Raw genomic sequence first — 20,836 nt, forward strand, 5'->3', positions numbered from 1 at the left:
AGCTGCTGGATAAATGAGACACTTGTGACACCAGTGTGTTCAGTCATTTCTCAGTGGGTCAGAAATTGTCATCAGCATTTTGTAAAATGTGATTGTTAAAGTTGTATTTTTATTATTATTATTCAGAACTTCCAGCTGCTGTTTGTCATCGTAACCTTAAGTCTAAGCTGAAGAAGAAGTTCCAGTGTGTGTTTGAGGGCATCGCTAAAGCAGGAAACCCAACCCTCCTGAATCAGATCTACACAGAGCTCTACATCACAGAGGGAGGGACTGCAGAGGTCAATGATGAACATGAGGTCAGACAGATTGAAACAGCATCCAGGAAACCAGACAGACCAGAAACAACCATCAGACAAGAAGACATCTTTAAAGCCTCACCTGGAAGAGACGAACCAATCAGAACAGTGCTGACAAAGGGAGTGGCTGGCATTGGGAAAACAGTCTTAACACAGAAATACAGCCTGGACTGGGCTGAAGACAAAGCCAACCAGGACATCCAGTTCATATTTCCATTCACTTTCAGAGAGCTGAATGTGCTGAAAGAGGAAAAGTTCAGCTTGGTGGGACTTGTTCATCGCTTCTTTACTGAAACCAAAGAAGCAGGAATCTGCAGCTTTGAAGACTTCCAGGTTGTGTTCATCTTTGATGGTCTGGATGAGTGTCGACTTCCTCTGGACTTCCACAAAACTACAATCCTAACTGACCCTAGAAAGTCCACCTCAGTGGATGTGCTGCTGATAAACCTCATCAGGGGGAAACTGCTTCCCTCTGCTCGCCTCTGGATAACCACACGACCTGCAGCAGCCAATCAGATCCCTCCTGACTGTGTTGGCATGGTGACAGAGGTCAGAGGGTTCACTGACCCACAGAAGGAGGAGTACTTCAGGAAGAGATTCAGAGATAAGAAGCAGGCCAGCAGCATCATCTCCCACATCAAGACATCACGAAGCCTCCACATCATGTGTCACATCCCAGTCTTCTGCTGGATCACTGCTACAGTTCTGGAGGATGTGCTGGAAACCAGAGAGGGAGGACAGCTGCCCAACACCCTGACTGAGATGTACATCCACTTCCTGGTGGTTCAGGCCAAAGTGAAGAAGGTCAAGTATGATGGAGGAGCTGAGACAGATCCACACTGGAGTCCAGAGAGCAGGAAGATGATGGAGTCTCTGGGAAAACTGGCTTTTGATCAGCTGCAGAAAGGAAACCTGATCTTCTATGAATCAGACCTGACAGAGTGTGGCATCGATATCAGAGCAGCCTCAGTGTACTCAGGAGTGTTCACACAGATCTTTAAAGAGGAGAGAGGACTGTACCAGGACAAGGTGTTCTGCTTCATCCATCTGAGTGTTCAGGAGTTTCTGGCTGCTCTTCATGTCCATCTGACCTTCAGCAACTCTGGAAAAAATCTTCTTGAACAGAAACAAATAACCTCCAAGAGTTTTAGCTTTTTAAACCAAAAAGAATCTCTTCACCAGAGTGCTGTGAACAAGGCCTTAGAGAGTCCAAATGGACACCTGGACTTGTTCCTCCGCTTCCTCCTGGGTCTTTCACTGCAGACCAATCAGACTCTCCTACGAGGTCTGATGACACAAACAGGAAGTAGCTCACAGACCAATCAGGAAACAGTCCAGTACATCAAGAAGGAGCTCAGTGAGAATCTGTCTGCAGAGAAAAGCATCAATCTGATCCACTGTCTGAATGAACTGAATGATCGTTCTCTAGTGGAGGAGATCCAACAATACAGGACTTCAGGAAGTCTCTCCACAGGTAAACTGTCTCCTGCTCAGTGCTCAGCTCTGACCTTCATGTTACTGTCATCAGAAGAAGATCTGGATGAGTTTGACTTTAAGAAATATTCTGCTTCAGAGGAGGCTCTTCTGAGAATGCTGCCAGTGGTCAAAGCCTCCAACAAAGCTCTGTAAGTAAACATGAACTCATTGCTTAAAATCTTATAATCGATAAAAATCTTAAAACCATGGGAAATAAATCAGAAATGCTGAGTTCAAAGAACAGTTAAAAAACATAAAAATAGTGAATTAAATGATTATCATTCACTCAGTAAATATTTTTTCAGTCCAGCAGGCCGTGTCAGTATTTCTGACACATTTTTGTCTATATCTCTTATCAAAGTACAATCCAGGCCCAGCCAATAAGAACATGAGCTCTGATCCTTCAGCCCCTCTGACAGGTTTATTATCGTCAGCTTGTTCACGTCTCCAAATCCAGCAGTTTGTTTTTTATCTCATTTTCAGTGCACACTCTCCCTTTTTTATTATAAATCTCTGCTGTGACTGTCCTGTTTTCATCCAGGATGGAGGGAAAACTTGGGCTTCCATCCATCCATCCATCTTCATCCGCTTTATCTGAGGCCGGGTCGCGGGGGCAGCAGCCTAAGCAAAGAGGCCCAGACCTCCCTCTCCCCAGCCCCCTCCTCCAGCTTATCCGGGGGAATACCAAGGCGTTCCCAGGCCAGCCGAGAGATATAATCTCTCCAGCGTGTCCTGGGTCTGCCCCGGGGCCTCCTCCTGGTGGGACATGCCTGGAACACCTCACCCAGGAGGCACCCAGGGGGTATCCTTGTCAGATGCCCGAACCACCTCAGCTGGCTCCTTTCGATGTGGAGCAGCAGCGGCTCTACTCTGAGCCCCTCCCGGATGGCCGAACTTCCCACCCTATCTCTAAGGGAGAGGCCAGCCACCCTTCGGAGGAAGCTCATTTCTGCCGCTTGTATCCGCGATCTCGTTCTTTCGGTCACTACCCACAGCTCGTGGCCATAGGTGAGGGTAGGGACGTAGATCGACCGGTAAATTGAGAGCTTCGCTTTTACACTCAGCTCCCTCTTCACCACGACGGACCGGTGCAGCGTCCGCATTACTGCAGCTGCAGCCCCAATCCGTCTGTCGATCTCCGGCTCCCTTCTCCCATCACTCGCGAACAAGACCCCGAGATACTTCAACTCCTCCACTTGGGGCAGGAACTCATCTCCGACCCAGAGTGGGCACTCCACCCTTTTCCGGCTGAGAACCATGGCCTCAGATTTGGAGGTGCTGATCCTCATTCCCGCTGCTTCACACTCGGCTGCGAACCGTTCCAGTGCGAGCTGGAGGCCCTCACCCGATGAAGCCAACAGAACCACATCATCCGCAAAAATCAGAGATGAGATTCTGAGGCCACCAAAGCGAAAGCCCTCCGCCACTTGGCTGCGCCTAGAAATCCTGCCCATAAAAATTATGAACAGAACCGGAGACAAAGGGCAGCCCTGGCGGAGCCCATCACCCACCGGGAACGAGTCCGACTTATTGCCGGCAATGCGAACCAAGCTCTTGCAACGGTTGTATCGGGATCGAATGGCCCGTAGCAATGGGCCAGACACCCCATACTCCCGCAACACCTCCCACAGGACACCCCGAGGGACATGGTCGAATGCCTTCTCCAAGTCCACAAAACACATGTAGACTGGTTGGGCAAACTCCCATGCACCCTCAAGTATCCTCGAGAGGATAAAGAGCTGGTCCAGTGTTCCGCGACCAGGACGAAAACCGCATTGTTCCTCCTGTATCCGAGGTTCGACTAGCGGACGAACTCTCCTTTCCAGCACCCTGGCATAGACTTTCCCAGGGAGGCTGAGGAGTGTGATACCCCTGTAGTTGGAACACACCCTCCGGTCCCCCTTCTTAAAGATGGGGACCACCACCCCGGTCTGCCAGTCCACAGGTACTGCCCCTGATCACCATGCAACATTGCAGAGGCGTGTCAACCAGGACAGCCCTACAACGTCCAAAGCCTTCAGGAACTCGGGGCGGACCTCATCAACACCAGGGGCTCTGCCACCAAGGAGTTGTTTAACTGCTTCAGTGACCTCGCCCCCGGAAATTGGCGGGTCATTCCCCTCATCCCCAGACTTTGCTTCCTCCTCGGAAGACGTGTCAGTGGGATTAAGGAGGTCCTCGAAGTATTCCTTCCACCGCCTAACAATTTTCTCAGTCGACGTCAGCAGCGCTCCGCCAGCACTATACACAGTGCAGGTAGAGCACCGCTTTCCCCTCCTGAGACGCCTGACGGTTTGCCAGAATCTCTTCGAGGCAGTCCGAAAGTCTTTTTCCATGGCCTCTCCGAACTCCTCCCACACCCGAGTTTTTGCTTCAGCCACTGCCCGAGCCACATTCCGCTTGGCCTGTCGATACCTGTCGGCTGCCTCCGGAGTCCCACAGGCTAACCAAGCCCGATAGGACTCCTTCTTCAGCCTGGTGGCTCCCTTCACCTCTGGTGTCCACCATTTGGTTCGGGGATTACCACCACGGCAGGTACCAACCACCTTGCGGCCGCAGCTCAATGCAGCAGCTTTGGCAATGGAGATGCTGAACATGGTCCATTCGGACTCAATGTCCCCAGTCTCCCTCGGAATGCTGTTGAAGCTCTGCCGGAGGTGTGCGTTGAAGATCTCGCGGACTGGGGCCTCTGCTAGACGTTCCCAGCACACCCTCACTACGCGTTTAGGTGCACCAGGTCTGTCCAGCGTCCTCCCCCGCCACCTGATCCAACTCACCACCAGGTGGTGATCAGTTGACAGCTCAGCCCCTCTCTTTACCCGAGTGTCCAGAACATATGGTCGCAGGTCTGGTGATACGATTACAAAATCGATCATCGACCTACGGCCTAGAGCGTCCTGGTGCCACGTGCACTTATGGACACTCTTATGTTCGAACAGGGTGTTCATTATGGCCAAACTGTGATTAGCACAGAAGTCCAATAACAAAGCACCGCTCGGGTTCAGATCAGGGAGGCCGTTCCTCCCAATCAAGCCCCTCCAGGTCTCGCTGTCGTTACCCACGTGAGCATTGAAGTCTCCCAGGGACTCTAGGAACTCTGAACTGCCACTCGGCGCATAAGCGCAGATGACAGTCAGGACCCGTTCCCCGACCCTAAGGCGCAGGGAACAAACCCTCTCGTCCACCGGGAAAATCCCCAACGTACCGGCAGCAAGCCGAGGGGATATTAGAATACCCACCCAGCCCGCCGCCTCTCACCAGGGGCAACTCCAGACTGAGACAGAGTCCAGCCCCTCTCCAGGAGACTGGTTCCAGAGCCCAAGCCATGCGTAGAGGTGAGCCCGACTATATCTAGCCGGTACCTCTCAACCTCACGCACTAACTCAGGCTCCTTCCCCACCAGAGAGGTGACATTCCATGTCCCTATTGCCAGTCTTGGCAGCTGGGGGTCAGTCCACCAAGGCCTCCGCTCCTGGCCGCCACCCGGCACACAATGCACCCGACCCCTATGGCGCCTCCTGCGGGTGGTGGGCCTGCAGGAGGATGGGTCCATGTCTCCTCTTCGGGCTGTGCCCGGCCGGGCCCCATGGACTAAGGCCCGGCCACCAGACGCTCGCCCTCGGGCACCCTCCCCGGGCCTGGCTCCAGGGGGGGGGCCCTGGTAACCCTATCCCGGGGAGGGTAAACTGTTCTCTCGATATCCTTTTCATAAGGGTCTTCTGAATCGCTCTTTGTCCGGTCCCTCACCCAGGACCAATTTGCCATGGGAGACCCTACCAGGGGGCAAAAGCCCCCAGACAACATAGCCCCTGGGATCCCTGGGACACACAAACCCCTCCACCACGATAAGGTAGCGATTCAAGGAGGAGAACTTGGGCTTCATAATTGAAATTGCCACTCAGGTCCTGTTTCTTGACAGTATTCATATCTAACTGTAAGGCTTCCATAACCAGTGTTCCCACAGAATTACAGTGGGTTCTCTCTGGGTCCTCTACAGTTTCTTCCCACTGTCCACAGACATGCAGTTAGATTACCTGGTGATCTAAACTTCATGCAGGTGTGTGTGTGAGAATGGTTGTCTTTCCCTCTGTGGGCTTAGTGGAAGAGACTGGATGGATCTCTGCTTTGTCTTTGATATATCCTGACAGCAAACATTCTCCATGAAGTCTGCATTTCAGCTCATCTCCTTTATACACACCTTTAACAGGAGGAGTTTTATACAGCTAGTGTTTAAAATCCAGTGTTACTCACAGTTAAATAGCATAACAATTACTGAATTAGTAAGATTTTCTAAAATAATTGTTTTAGTTAATATTGTATGATAGTGTACACAGAATTATTAGCTCAGTAGGTAGAGTGGTCGCCCCATGATCATAAGGTCAGGGGTCGAATCCACCGAACAGCTACCTTGATGGTACCCCTGAGCAAGGTACCATCAAGGTACCAATCGTGTGCACTGGACTGGTAGCACTCATAGTGTCATAGGTTGGTTTTTTTTGTTTTTTTTAAAAAGGTTTAACATATAAACAAATTTCATTTGATCACATATATTTTTTGTTTTGTTTTGTTTTTTCCCTTTCTCTCCCAGACTGAGCAGCTGTAACATCTCAGAGGAAGGCTGTGAAAATTTGTTGTCAGTGGTCAGCTCCCAGTCCTGTAGTCTGAGAGAGCTGGACCTGAGTACCAACAGCCTGAAAGCTTCAGCAGTAAAGCTTCTGTCTGCTGCAGTGGAGAGTCCACACGCCAAACTGAATATTCTGAGGTCAGATCAATTTGTATTCTGTTTAGTTCTGTTTGTTTATATGTTTGATGTTTGGTTTTGTTTATATCAACTAACAAAAATAATCAATAATTTAACCAGTAAAGGTAAACTTTATCCAGTTATCCTTGTTCCATAGCATTTTTATTCATTTATAAGTTAAAGTGAACTTATACTAACCTGCTCAGCACAAGACAATAAGCTATTGCACCCTGATTACACTTTAACAACAATCTTTATTCATGTTTTTATCTTCAGACTTAACATCTGTGAACTCTCAGAGGAAAACTGTGAAGCTCTGTCCTCAGTTCTCAGCTCGCAGTCCTCTAGTCTGACAGAGCTGGACCTGAGTATCAGAAAGCTACAGGATTCAGGAGTGAAGCTTCTGTCTGCTGGACTACAACGTTTAAACTGTAAACTGAATACTCTGAGGTCAGATCAGAAAACAGTTTGTTGTTAGAATTATTCAATTATTTAAGTTCATACATATGATGTTGTTTCTTAGTATGTTTATGTTTCCTCTAAAAATAGAAAGTCAAGATTTAATGTTGTGAAATGTATTAACAAACTCAACATGAGTATTTGTTGTATGACTGTCTTTTATTTTTCAGACTGAGTGGCTGTAACCTGTCAGAGAGAAGCTGTGAAGCTCTGTCCTCAGTCCTCAGCTCCCAGTCCTCCAGTCTGAGAGAGCTGGACCTGAGTAACTCTGACCTGCAGGATTCAGGAGTGAAGCTTCTGTCCGCTGGACTAAAGAGTTCACAGTGTGCAGTGGAAACTCTCAGGTCAGGATTCAAACTTTTCCACAGATGATCATTTGAAATGTGACTTATATTATTGTATAAACAGGTAACCTTTATACAGCTGTCAAGTGAACTTTTATTTACATTTGAGTGGATAATTGGACTCCGAATTACTTTCAAAAGTAATTGGCGACTACCGATTGGTTTGCTGTTAGTTTTTTATTCACAGTACTTACTTAATTTTAAAGGCTGATTTCTCAAAATGAGATGTTTATCTTTTCTTCTACAACACTTGGAGCCACCAAATCTTCTTGCTTCATTTATTCATTACAGTTTGATTTAAAGAATATTAGACTCGTAACATAATAAATACATTTATTTCACTTCTTCTTGAGAGAAAGAAAGGGATGACTGGGTGAGCTCCAGTGGTTCATCCCAGCAGAGAGAGCAGCACACTGGGCTGCAAATGATCACAGTAGTAATGGCCATAGTTTGATAAAACAGGCATTCTTACCCTGTAGATAATACAGGGTTCTGGTGCCGATGTGGGGGAGGGGAGTCGCCCGGTACTAACTACATACTGAAGTGTCTTGTGTTCCAAGAACACAACGACCAAGACAGAGAGATCCTACTGGCAACCTTCTGGTTACAAGATGAGCTTCCCAACCCCCAGAACCGCGGTCTTATCCTCCAGTTCTGTGTTGATGATAATCACATAATAGGAGAGCAGCTGGGCATCCAGTGGAAGTGTGATGGAAATCAAAATCCTGAATTGGATTCGGTGCGGTTGCGTTACTATTTTTCAACAACCAATCTTATATCAGCTGCATGGAAGTAGCTATAAGTAATCTGGGCGCTACAGCTTTAACCCTTTAAGTCTTACCATAGAACCAAGTCCGCCACAGCTTATATTATATTTTTACATGCTGTGGAGCCATTTTTGGGAGCATTTCAAGTTGCTCTACATCAATACAACCATTACAGCCTAAATTTTAATAATGTGCATTAATTAAGTGCATAGAAATTACATAAATTGCAAAAAGTGCAATAAACTAAAAAAAATTTGAAAATCGTTTTTGTTTTTTAACATATATTTCTAGTTAGAGAAATTTAAGAGGCTTATCCCTCAAAACTGTAAATACAAAAAAGTTGCACAAAATAGTTTTCCACCACATGAAATTTATTTTGAGTGTCTTCATAGTTTTATTTTTGAAATACACTAATTTCTATACACTGCAGGAAAAACAAAAATAAATATTATAGTGCAAATTTGCAAAAAAGCAGCATATGCATCAAAATAAACTATTTCCAGCAGTGCAATATGAGTCCTAAGCATCCCAGAAACAACACAGAAAGTCAGAAAGTCAAACATAACTTTAAAAAACACTAGTATAGGGTTATGAGGCCATGATGGTAAAAAATACATTTCTGCAAAAATGACATCACTTCCGGTTTTGGGCAGGTCATGGCGGATATGCGATAGTTCACGCTGATGTCAATTCCAAAGTAGGAAGTGTTACAAACAGCTGATCGGATCGGCAAAGCGTGTTTCTGGAATATTATGTTACGCAAAACAGAGTGTGCCCACTCTGACCGGCTTTAAAGGGTTAAGCAGCTGCATGCACTCCCGCGGACAGCGATCACTTTCTGGCAGACGATCACTTTTTGGCACAACACCTGGAGCTAAGGGGGCAAAACAATCGCATGAGTGCTGCTGTTTGGCTGAGGAAGAATAAAGTATTCATGGTAAGCCAATCACATGACCACTTCAAGATTACAAAGCAACAAGGTGACATATACCAGTTTTTAAATTGTGTTGATAGGTCACATAAAACCAGAGTCATGATAAACAATATATACGCAGCGTTTTTTTCCTCAATAGTTTCGTCACTTTTACTGTCTAAGGACAGCACAGCAAGCACTCTCTGCTTATGAGCAAAAAAAACCCAAATCATCCCTTTCCTGTTGGTGGAAAAATGAACCATGTCGACCAATCAAAAAAATGATATAGCAACATGACATTTGGTTGTTTAGGAAGAGGGGGAAGTTTTAGGAGTGACGGTGTGAGATGTGAGAGATTTGTGACGTTTAGCGTATTTGGAGTGTGTGCATAGTATGTTGTGTTGTGTAGTTAGTGTGTAGGGGAAAAAAGAACAAAAAAAGTTAGTGTGTAGTGTAGTGGATAGTTTTATGTTGTCTGTCAGAACAATGAGGCAATTGCTGAATGTTAAGTGCCCTGAGGCGACTGTTGTGATTTGGCACTATATAAATAGAGTTGAATTGAATGGAATTGTTACAGGTGCTGCCACAAAACCAGCAAATGCAGATTACAGTGTAAACGGTGTCTCCAGGTAGAAACAGCAGTGATACACCTGCTGCTGTCAGACCTGCAGGTATCAGGCTGTGATGTTCTCCTTTATGGTGGACAGAAATTATTTTTTTGGAGTGGCACAAATAATTTGTGGCATCTTATTTAATGCAGAACAGCTGATTGTTCTGTAAATAGTTTGAAATAGTTATTTTTAAAAAATCAAGGTAAAAGGTAAATTGTTACAAATAACAAAATGGTTGTTTGCAAACCTTGTGTATAGGATTTTAAGGGTGTTCGTCTTGTAACCGGAAGGTTGCCGGTTCGAGCCCCGGCTCGGACAGTCTCGGTCATTGTGTCTTTGGGCAAGACACTTCACCTAGCGCCTACTGGTGATGGCCAGAGGGGCCGATGGTGCGATATGGCAGCCTCGCTTCTGTCAGTCTGCCCCAGGGCAGCTGTGGCTACAACTGTAGTTGCCTCCACCAGTGTGTGAATGTGAGAGTGAATGAATAGTGGCATTGTAAAGCACTTTAAGGCCCGAAAAGCGCTATATAAATGCAATCCATTATTATTATTATTATTATTATTAAAATATTATTAAAATATTAAAATTATTAGATTTCAAGTTAATGATTTATTAAACATGTTTGTGGTTGTAACAGTAAAAAATATAACTTTTTCTACTCATATTGTTTTTTGTCTGATTTTAGGTCAATTGTGTTAATACAGTATGTCAAAATGAAAACATAACTGTAAATTCAGACACGTGAGGTTGTGCTGAAAAGAATGATACCAAACAGGCAAAGTAAATAGTTTTTAAAGGTGGAATATAGAGGTCAAATCAAAAGTAGTTAAAAATGGCCAATTATACCCTGGACCCCAGAGGGTTGAACATTTTTTTTAAAGTAACGCAATAGTTACTTTTCAAGTAATTAATTACTTTTAGTAACTGACTTACAATATTTTAACTCTAAGTAACTACGTAGAGTTAACTATAGTTAGTAGTATAGTTACTAGAGATGGCACGATACCACTTTTTTATGTCCGATACCGATACCGATATCATAAATTTGGATATCTGCCGATACCGATATGAATCCGATATAGTGTTTTTTAATCAACAAAACTGTTTTTTTAAATATCTTGCTGCATTTTGTATAAGTTCATACTCAAGTTTAAAACAACAACTACACTAAAGCTATTCTGTTATACCTGTATGCAAAAAAAAATATTTCATAGTTCAGCAATACTGATCAATCTAATAAACTCAAACCTACACCATCCTCCCTATTCTGGTATTTTAAAGAGTACTTAGCGTAAATATTAAGCAACCTAACTAATAGGGTTCCAACTCCCAGCAACAACAAAAATAAATAAATAAAAAATAGGGAACCACCCCTCACGCTCCACCTCATGATGCTTAATCGACGTAATCAACCTTAATTTGATGCAGTGTGGAAAAAAATGCACAGAAATCAATTATTTTTCAAGAAATATTAAATAGATTCAACATCTTTCTTCAACAAAATTGCAGACTGCACAGATGGTACCTTCCCAAAGGAAAAAGTACTATAGCTTACTAGGGTATATATATTAGACTTAATAGTCACTATATACAGTAATTGACTGCTATTCCTTTTACATCAAATTAAAACTTTGGGTGTCAGATAATTATTTATTAAAAGCTAGACATTTTAAATGAGAATAAGAAAGAAAAGTATGTCTTTGTGCCCCCTTTTCCCTGTTAATGCCCTATCGGCCCCCCTGACTAAACTTTGCTAGATCCGCCCCTGCACAGTTACCAGCGTCAGCTACGTAGAAAAAGATCCTGGAGTAGAAAGTAATATTAAATAAATTGTAACAACAGCTGATCAAGCTTAAACGTGCTGCTGTTGTTCAGCCGCTGGTTTCCTCTTTCTGGTGCAAAGTGGGCCAAAAACAAACAAGAGAGACGGACTCGAGACAGAAAAGCCGATCAGCTGATCATTAAGCAGTTTCATGATTGAAGTAGCAGCAAGAAGAGGCAGTCGTTTGTTAAGCTTAACGCAGGAATGCTTTACAAACATTCAGAGATGGACTTACACACTTGCTTTACTTCTCTCGGGATAACTTTGTCGGAGATGAAATGCCGGGTTGCTAGCGAAGCTCCAAATGCTATCCAGACCACCGACAGGTCCTGCATGCCACAGCCGCTCTATCACGTGATGCATACTGCTCCGACGTGCTAACGTTCTGAGGTGAGTTACGGCGTGTTGCAAGTTTTGTGAGCTGCTTTCGTGATATTTAATGGATCGGATTACATTTTTTATTTTTCTCCGATATCCGATCCAGTAATTTAGGTCAGTATCGGACCGATACCGATACGTAATATCGGATCGGTCCATCTCTAATAGTTACTAGTTACTTCTTGGTAACTACTAACTATAATTACTTGTTCAAAGTCACTTGCCCAACACTGATCCCAAACCATCTCCACTGGGTTTAGGTCAGGTGACTGTATCCTCACTACAGACCGAATAAATCACCTGAATTTGGAAGTCTGCCTCCGTGTTCTTTAACCGGAGCACACCCACCGTACCTGGCCACTCTAAATCAGCTAAACTCCTGGAGACAACACTTTGTCCATTTTATTTAGACACAGCGGCACCTCTGAAGCAAAGTGTTGTCCATTCTTCAAATTTCTATCCCTGGATAAATGAAAATACTCAAAATTTCAAGAGATATTCTGTCAAGTTAGAACGTTTATGGAAGGCTTCCAAGCTTGAGGTTCATCGAGTACATCTCAAGGAATCAATATCCTCACTTAACAACATGATAAAAAAGCTGGAACTGAATAGTTTTCAAATCTAATGGCTTCAGAAAAGAACCAAAGTATTGTTTGATACAATTATGAAAATTGTCTCTCCTGATATTCCTCGTGTACCAGTCTATACTAAATCTGATTGTAATGAATCATTGAACGAACGTGGAAAAAACAGTTGCAGAACAACTTAACGACTTTCTGGAGAAAAACAGTGTTCTGGACATTTTCCAGTCTGGTTTCTGTAAACTGTCCTCCACTGAGATGGCTTAACTTAAAGTGTGTGGTGACATTCTGATGGCAGCAGACTCTGGAGAGTGCACTGAGTTGGATGTCTCCTCTGCTTTTGATACTGTTGATCACAGCATCATGATAAATAGGCTGAAGGACTTGTTCAGGATTACTGGTGTTGCTTTAAAATGGTTTGTCGTATCTACTGTATCTGAGAGATCTTTGACTGTCTGTATGAATCATGTGTTGTCTGAAACATCCGTTCTGCCTTCTGGGGTACCTCAAGGATCTGTTTTAGGCCCGATTCTCTTTTTGGTTTATATACGTCCTCTAGGCCACAGGTGACAAACGCCAGGCCTCGAGGGCTGGTGTCCTGCAGTTTTTAGATGTTTCCTTGATCCATCACATCTGATTTAAATGGTTAAATTCCTCCTCAACACGTCCTGAGGTTCTCCAGAGGCCTGGTAATGAATTTGATTCAGGTGTGCTGACCCAGGGTTAGACCTAAAACCTGCAGGACACCGGCCCTCGAGGCCTGGAGTTCCCCACCCCTGCTCTAGGCCAAATTATCAGATATTACAATAATATTTCTTATCATCTCTACGCTGATGACATTCAGACATTAAGTTATACTGTTCTTTCAAAGATTCTCAGTTTGATACATTTTCTTGTTTAAATAATTGTCTTTCAGGAATCAAATAATTGTGAAACTTCAACTTTCTCCAGTTTAATACGGATAAAACAGAAACTTTGATCATTGCTCCTGATCACATGTCTTCAGAAATTAGGCAGCAGATCAGTTTTTAGGTCCTTCCATTAAATCGAGTCTCAGAAACTTAGGTGTTATTTTCGACAGTTCAATGTTGCTTGAGAAACTCTCTAAACAACTGTTTCAAAACTGTTTTTATCATCCAAGAAACATTTCTAAACTCAGACTGGTGTCAAAGGCAGAACTTGAGATGATTCTTCATGCTTTTATCTCTACTCGGAGTATTGTAATGGTCTTTTTACTTGTCTCAACAAATCAGCTCTGGAGCTTCACACTGTACAGAATGCTGCGGCGAGACTTTTAACTGGCACAAACAAGAGGTCACACATTACTCCAGTTTTGGCTTCTCTTCATTGGTTGCCACTAAATTTTAGGGTTCATTTTAACATTATACTCATAACTTTTAGAGCTGTACATGGTGAAGCTCCTCAGTGCATCTCTGACCTGTTGAAACCTCATGCTTCATACCGAGCACTTAGGTCTTTAGGTCAGAGGTCACTATTGGTCCCACAGACTCGGTTCAACACACGTGGGGATCGAGCTTTTCAGGCACCGAGGCTGTGGAACTCCCTGCTGTTATCTTTATGCTGTCTAGACTCCACTGACTCTTTGAAAAAGCAGATGAAGACATTTCTATACAAACGAGATTATGTGCTATATAAATATATTCTACTTACTTACTTGAATAATAGTTCATTTATGAATATTTTTTTATTAAAATATTTATTTTCTTTACTTTATCACCCAATTAAATTATAATTCTGTAAATAAGGGTGATAGTGTGGCCTGTGTAGGTTGTCTTCAGGTTCTCTGCTTCCTCCCACAGTCCAAAAACATGCATGCTGGGTTAACTGGAGTGATTGTGAGCATAAATGCATAAGTGTTTACCTGGCTACATCACCGTGGTTACTGATGCTGAACCTATAACCTGGTCTGGATCAGGTTATATTCAGAGTGTGTGTTTTAAAATTGACTGAAGTGCCTCGTTTTCACTGAGCCTTTCATTTACAGAAAGCTTTAAGTGTGATATAGATTCAGTCATATCTGACTAATGTCAGTGAGTGAGGCCGAGCTGTAAAGTCACATTTCTGCTAATTAGCACACCAGCTAACTAGCACACCGGCTATCTAGCAAACCAGCTAAGTAGCAGACCAGCTAACTAGCGAACCGGCTAACTAGCACACTGGCTAACTAGTACACCAGCCGACTAGCGAACCGGCTAACTAGCATACCAGCTAACTAGCACACCAGCTGACTAGCAGACCAGCTAACTGCAGCCACAGGCTGAAGGACGATTAAATGTAGTGGAGATATCAGGGATTACACTGGTGTGTCCGATTCACTCTTTAGCACTCCAGTCACTCTGGTGTGTCAGCCAGAGCACCACTGAAGGCCCAGCGTGTGGAATAAGGAGCTTAAGGTTTGGTTTGAGGCACTTTATTCTTTCACTGATTGATTCTTGTGGCTGTGATCACGTGTGTGGTTTCTTACAAAAAGGAAGTACACAATACAAATACATGACAAATAAGATGAATAGATAAGATACATATCCAGTTATATGCATACGTCAGTATAGCTAACATAACCATATATAAGGTCAAAGATCACAGTACTATAATGCAGTAATGTTAAACACAAAGGTGTATATCTACATAAATCTATCCTATCAGTGATCAGAGTACTGTAGTATACTTCTACTACTTACACTATACAAACTAAACTGCATTAGTGTGACTTTAAGTTACCATCAGTACAGACGAACTGATGGTAGTTGGACAAAATAAAGGCTTTGCAATTATTGTGAAGGGCTTCCGGTTAAAGTAAGATCAGCTGATTACCTCATAACAAATTGTTTGCTATAGAATGCAGCTCCCAGTCTTCATTAATATCATGTACTATAACTCCCAGGTCTACAGAGAGACCAACAGCTGGTGCACGTTGTAACGCTGTGGCTGTCGTAGTCTCTCCTTTTTCTACAGCTCATTTGTTCTTCTTGTGATGGTGCGTCTTGAGGGAGGCTCATACATGCGGTCATTTGTTGATCCTAAGAACGTTCCTCAGACCGACTTCTTCAACAACACTAATTGGCCTGAAGTTTGTAGCTACTCACTTCACTGTGGCGTCTGTTAGCTTGTCTTTCTTTGGTTTATCTTGACTCCTCCCACTAGCTGAATCTACGTAGTCTGCCCAAGCCTCCCACCTCTGTTTGTTTGGGTGGTTTGTTTGCTGCCATCAACAGCGTGTAATGCATTTAAATGATACTTCAGACTTGAAGTACTCCGACGATAAAAAACTCAACTTTGCTTAAAAATAACTTTAGTTGTATCAACACTGCCCTCTGGAATAATTAGACTTTGGTGACAAACTGATGTGATCTCCATGTTTCCTTTGTTGGACTGTGGGCGAGTGTCAGAACTGAATGTACTGAGTAACATGTGGAGTTTAAATATGTGTCAGTTCCAGTTTTAGAGCTCTAAAGTGCAGCTATCATGTTAGGAATATGTTAGGAATAGACAGGAACACTGAGCACACTGAGGTCAAATCTTTATTTATCCAGTTCATCTGTAGGCTGAGCTCAGTCCATCCATTTAGTGAAATGATGTTTAAAGGTCTCCTTGTTCTGTGAGCGTGCACAGATCCTGAAGCAGAAAGCCTGGGTTAACAGAGAAATGATCATCACTGTGATGATGCTCACCATCTCTGACTGGGATTTGAGGTTTTGTCAAAGCAGCAAAGAAAGCCTGGCTATGTTGGACTGGGTGTGGAAGCAGCTCCCAGTTTGAGTTCAGGAGACAGACACCCTCTCTACTTTGACGATCAGCTTCAAACTTTCCTTTTTGATAAAACTTATAGTTAGAGCTGGATCAGGTGACCCTGAACCATCACTTAGTTATGCTGCTATAGAGATGGATAACAGATGGATTGTTGTTTTGTGTGTCTGCAGTCTGTCAGGCTGTCTGATCACAGAGGAAGGCTGTACTTCTCTGGCCTCAGCTCTGACCTCCAACCCCTCCCATCTGAGAGAGCTGGACCTGAGCTACAATCATCCAGGTCCCTCAGGAATGAAGCTTCTGTCGGCTGGACTGAAGGATCCAGGCTGGAGACTGGACACTCTCAGGTATGGAGAGAATGTCTGATATAGGAGGAAGAGCTGGAATCATTTCCTGTGTCTTTCACTCACTTCCTGTTTGTTTCCTGCAGATGAGACATGAACAATCACACATGCAGGAATATTTTCAGGGACAGACACACTAGTCTAGCTGGATAGTACATGGATATTTATGTAGGGGGTCTTCAAGGAGTCTGTTTGCAGGAACATTAATGATAACTGATAAGTCATGTTGAGAGTTTCATTAAAAGTAGACTTACAGTTAGGTAATATTTGGACAGAGACAACATTTTGTAACTTTAGATACAAGTATCAGCCATGTGTGTGTTTCCCATGCTGTATGTCCACAGTCACAGTGACAGTCAGTGACACTGACAGAAGGATGAAACAAGGCTGTGAATCATTTCAGTCTGTGTGTGTGACAAAGAGGCAGACAGGAGCAGCTAACATTTGGAAATGGAAGCTTACTGGAAACACTACATTCACGGCTGAATTCACAATAGATTTGTTCTCAAGTGCACATTTAGCAGCTAATGCTAATACTGTTTTCCCTTTGCTTTCTACAGCAGCTATTGCTAAGTAGGCCACTTTGCTCCGCTAAGGATTTGTGTGACCATGATGGAGACTCTGATAAGCTAATGCTGCTAAGCTAATGCTGTTTACGGGCCCTGTTAGAATCAATATTTCATTCTCATTCTGTTGTTTGAGAACAATATTAACGTTTCACATCATTATAACACAAGAGAAAAGGGTATTGGCATTAGCTACTAGTGCTTATTCACCTCAAATTACCTTTAGCTGCTAATGGCAGCCTACTTAGCATTAACTCCTCACTAATATAATGCTAATTTACATCAAATTAGCATTAACTGCTCATATTGTTATAAGGAAAGAGAAAACGGTATTAGCATTTGCTGCTAATAATTATTCACCCCTAATTAGAATAAGCCGCTAAAAGCAGCCAACTTAGCATTAATTCCTCACTTTGTTGTTACCCAACGGAAAAGAGTATTAGTATTAGCTACTATCATTTTTAATAAGTAAGAGAAAACAGTATTAGCAGTAGCGCATAATGCTAATTCACGTCAACGTAGTATTAGTTAATAATGGCAGCCTACTTAGCATTAACTGCTCACTAATATAATGCTAATTCGCATCAAATTAGCATTAGCTGCTCAAGTTGTTATAAGGAAAAAGAGAAAACGGTATTAGTATTAGCTGCTAATAATTATTCACCCCTAATTAGAGTTAGCCCCTAATGGCAGTCTACTTAGCATTAACTCCTGACATTGTTATAATGCAGGGGAAAAGAGTTACCATTATCGGATAATGCTAATTCTCATCAAATTAGCATTAGTTAATAACGGTAGACTTCATATCATTAGCTGCTGTCATTCTTACAAAGCAAACAGTATGAGCATTAGCTGTTAATCCTTTTTCATCTAAAATTAGAATTAGCCACTAATGGCGTATTGTTAAAAAGTAAGAAAAAACATTGTTAGCATAAGCGGATAATGCTAATTCATCTCAAATTAGTATTAGCTAATAATGGCACCTGCTTAAGCATTAGCTGGTCACATTGTTATAAGGCAAGAAAATATGGTATTAGCATTAGCTGCCAATTTCTATTTACCTAAAATTAGCATTAGCCACTAATGGTAGCCTATAGCAAAAACTTCTTAATGCTAAATGAAGTTAATTAATGCTAAGTAGGTTTAACTGAAATTAAAGTAGTGTTAGCATTAGCTGCTGATATTGTTAAAAGGTAAGATAAAACATTGCTAGCAGCAGCGGATAATGCTAACACACATAATAATTAGCATTACCTAATAATGGCAGCCTTCTTAGCATTAGCTGCTCATATTGTTATAATGCAAGGGAAAAGAGTTGGCAAAAACAGTGTTAGCATTAGTGGATAATGCTAATTCACCTAAATTAGCATTAGCTAATAATGGCTACGTACTTAGCATTACCTACTAATATTGATATAAAGCAAGAAAATATGGTATTAGCATTAGCTTCTAATGCTTTCTCATCTAAAATTAGAATTAGCCACTAATGGCATCCTATTTAGCATTAACTCTTCACATCGCAAGGGAAAAATTAGAATTCAATAAAAAAAAAAAAGTGTTCACATTAGCTACTTGTATTGTTAAAAAGTAAGAAAAAACATTGTTAGCATAAGGGGATAATGCTAATTCACCTCAAATTAGTATTAGCTAATAACGGCAACCTACATAGCATTAGCTGGTCACATTGTTATAAAGCAAGAAAATATGGTATTAGCATTATCTGCCAATTCCTATTCACCTAAAATTAACATTACCTGCTAATGGCAGTCTACTTAGCATTAACTCCTCACTAATGTGATGCTAATTCACATTAAATTAGCTTTAGCATTAGCTGCTAGCATCAGCCTACCTAGCACTAGCTGCTCACATTGTTAAAAGGGAAGAGAATACGATATTAGCATTAGCTGGTAATATTTATTCACCCCTAATTAGAATTAGCCACTAATGGCAGCATACTTAGCGTTAACTCCTCACATCGTTGTAATGCAAATGAGGCTAACTTGCATTAAATTAGACTGCTGTTATTAGCTAATGCTATTTAGCAGTAGCTGCTCACATTGTTATAAAGCAAAGGAAAACGATATGAGCATTAGGTTCTAATGCGTATTTGCCTTAAATTAGACGTAGGTGCTAATGGCAGCCTACTTAGCATTAGCAGCTCAGATGTTATAATGCTAGGAAAAAGAGTGTTAGCATTAACCGTTCACATTGTTATAAAGTTAAGGGAAATAGTGTTAGCATTAGCTACTCACATTTTTTAAAAAAGTAAGTGTTAGCATTAGTGCATAATGCTAATTCATGTCAAATTAGCATTAGTTAATAACGGCAGCCTATTTAGCATTAGCAGATAATGTTGACCTTGGCCCACTGGAAAAGTTAAGAACTAAAGATTTAGGAGTGTTTCTCGATAGCTCTTTCTCGTTTGAGAAACAAATGAATTCTGTTATTAAAACCAGCTGTAAGGTTTATATTGTTGATTGTCATTTATGCTTAGAAATATTTACTCATATATGCTTAGAGTTGTATAATCGATTGCATAATGATAGAGGTTTGATCCTGAGTAGTCTGTAAAGACTCTGTGTGCCTTCCAGAGTGCTCTGGCATGCACACACCACTTGGGGCCATGAGAGAGGTCGTACCCTCTCTTACTGATTTATGGTGTAGGACAGGGGTCTCAAACTCAATTTAGCTGGGGGCCGCTGCAGGCAGAGTCTGGGTGAGGCTGGGCCGCATTAGGTTTTCCACAAGAAAGGCATGGTTAAAAAATTCCAATCTTCTCAAATCTCTTTATTTTTATTTTTTAACACAAAATATGAAAAATGAATAAACAAATTAAGAATTAATAAGAAAATAAATCAATCTGTAATACATAAATAAAATAATAATAAGATATTTTTAGTCAGTGAACTTGTGTGTATCTTTCAGTCTTCTATATCTGCTGTGTTTAGATTGAAATGTCTGTATTAACAGTTCTATAACCTTCTTCTGAACATGAATGGAACACTGTAGAAAATGAACTGTTCTTCTGAACATGGCTTCTCTTGCCTACTCCTTGCTGCTAGAGACCTGGCAGCGTTTCCTCTCGCATAGCCGAGCCAGATTTGGCCTGAGGGAGGAAGCAGTTGCAACCCTCAGTATGTCTTGAAGATGATCATCCGTAAGTCTGGACCTGTACTTGGACTTATTGAAGTTCAAAGTGGAGAAGAGCTTTTGGCACAAGTATGTGCTGCCAAAAAGGCACATGGTCCGCTTGAACATTCGGGAAAGCCGAGGGAAACTAGGGCTCAAGTCTCTCAAAAATTGTCCAAGCTTCTCTGCTTTTCCACTCACCTCCCTGAACTTTGCTTTGAGTTCAGAGTTGCACTGCAGCTCAATGAGCTCCATTTGAAGCACAGAAGGGGCATCTTGCACATCAAAGGAGAAGGGGTCCGCAAAAATGTGAAAGGTGGCTCTGTGTGTCTTGAAGTCAGCAAATCTGTGATCAAATTCCTCCTGTAGCCTCAAAATGACATCAACATACTCGTCAGCACTGAATGGTGTGCCTGCATCCACGAGTGCCTTGCATGCTGGGAAATGGCAAAGGTTTGTCTGAGAGAGCTGAGCTTTCCAGAGCGCCAGTTTTGTGGAGAATGCTCTCACGTTGTCATAGGCAGCACTGACAAGTTGCCCCTGGCCTTGTAACGTCTTGTTCAGTACATTAAGCTCATGTGTCATATCAACAAGAAAAGCTGAGTCCATGAGCCATTTTGGGATCAGTTAGCACAGGAACA

The 20,836-nt window shown here is 42.5% G+C and overlaps 1 protein-coding gene across 2 annotated transcripts in view; it reads left to right on the forward strand.

Moving 5' to 3' along the window:
• The window catches only part of LOC147331860 (stonustoxin subunit alpha-like), a 31,252-nt gene that overhangs the window by 5,027 nt on the left and 5,389 nt on the right, over positions 1-20,836 (forward strand). Inside the window, exons 6-8 of one of the 2 annotated variants that reach the window (XM_086288161.1) lie at positions 127-1,921; positions 6,790-6,963; positions 7,143-7,316. In XM_086288161.1, coding sequence (XP_086144287.1) covers positions 127-1,921; positions 6,790-6,963; positions 7,143-7,316 — 2,143 coding nt within the window. Of the gene's footprint in view, positions 1-126; positions 1,922-6,789; positions 6,964-7,142; positions 7,317-16,447; positions 16,504-20,836 lie in introns of those variants that run through there. The other variant, XM_086288162.1, reaches the window with a different exon arrangement.

This window comes from Aulonocara sp. 'chitande type north' Nkhata Bay, linkage group LG4 (genome assembly GCF_057382095.1).
Source record: "Aulonocara sp. 'chitande type north' Nkhata Bay isolate Kocher_YH1m ecotype deep benthic linkage group LG4, A_spYH_male_GT1.1, whole genome shotgun sequence".
Taxonomy (NCBI): domain Eukaryota; kingdom Metazoa; phylum Chordata; class Actinopteri; order Cichliformes; family Cichlidae; genus Aulonocara; species Aulonocara sp. 'chitande type north' Nkhata Bay.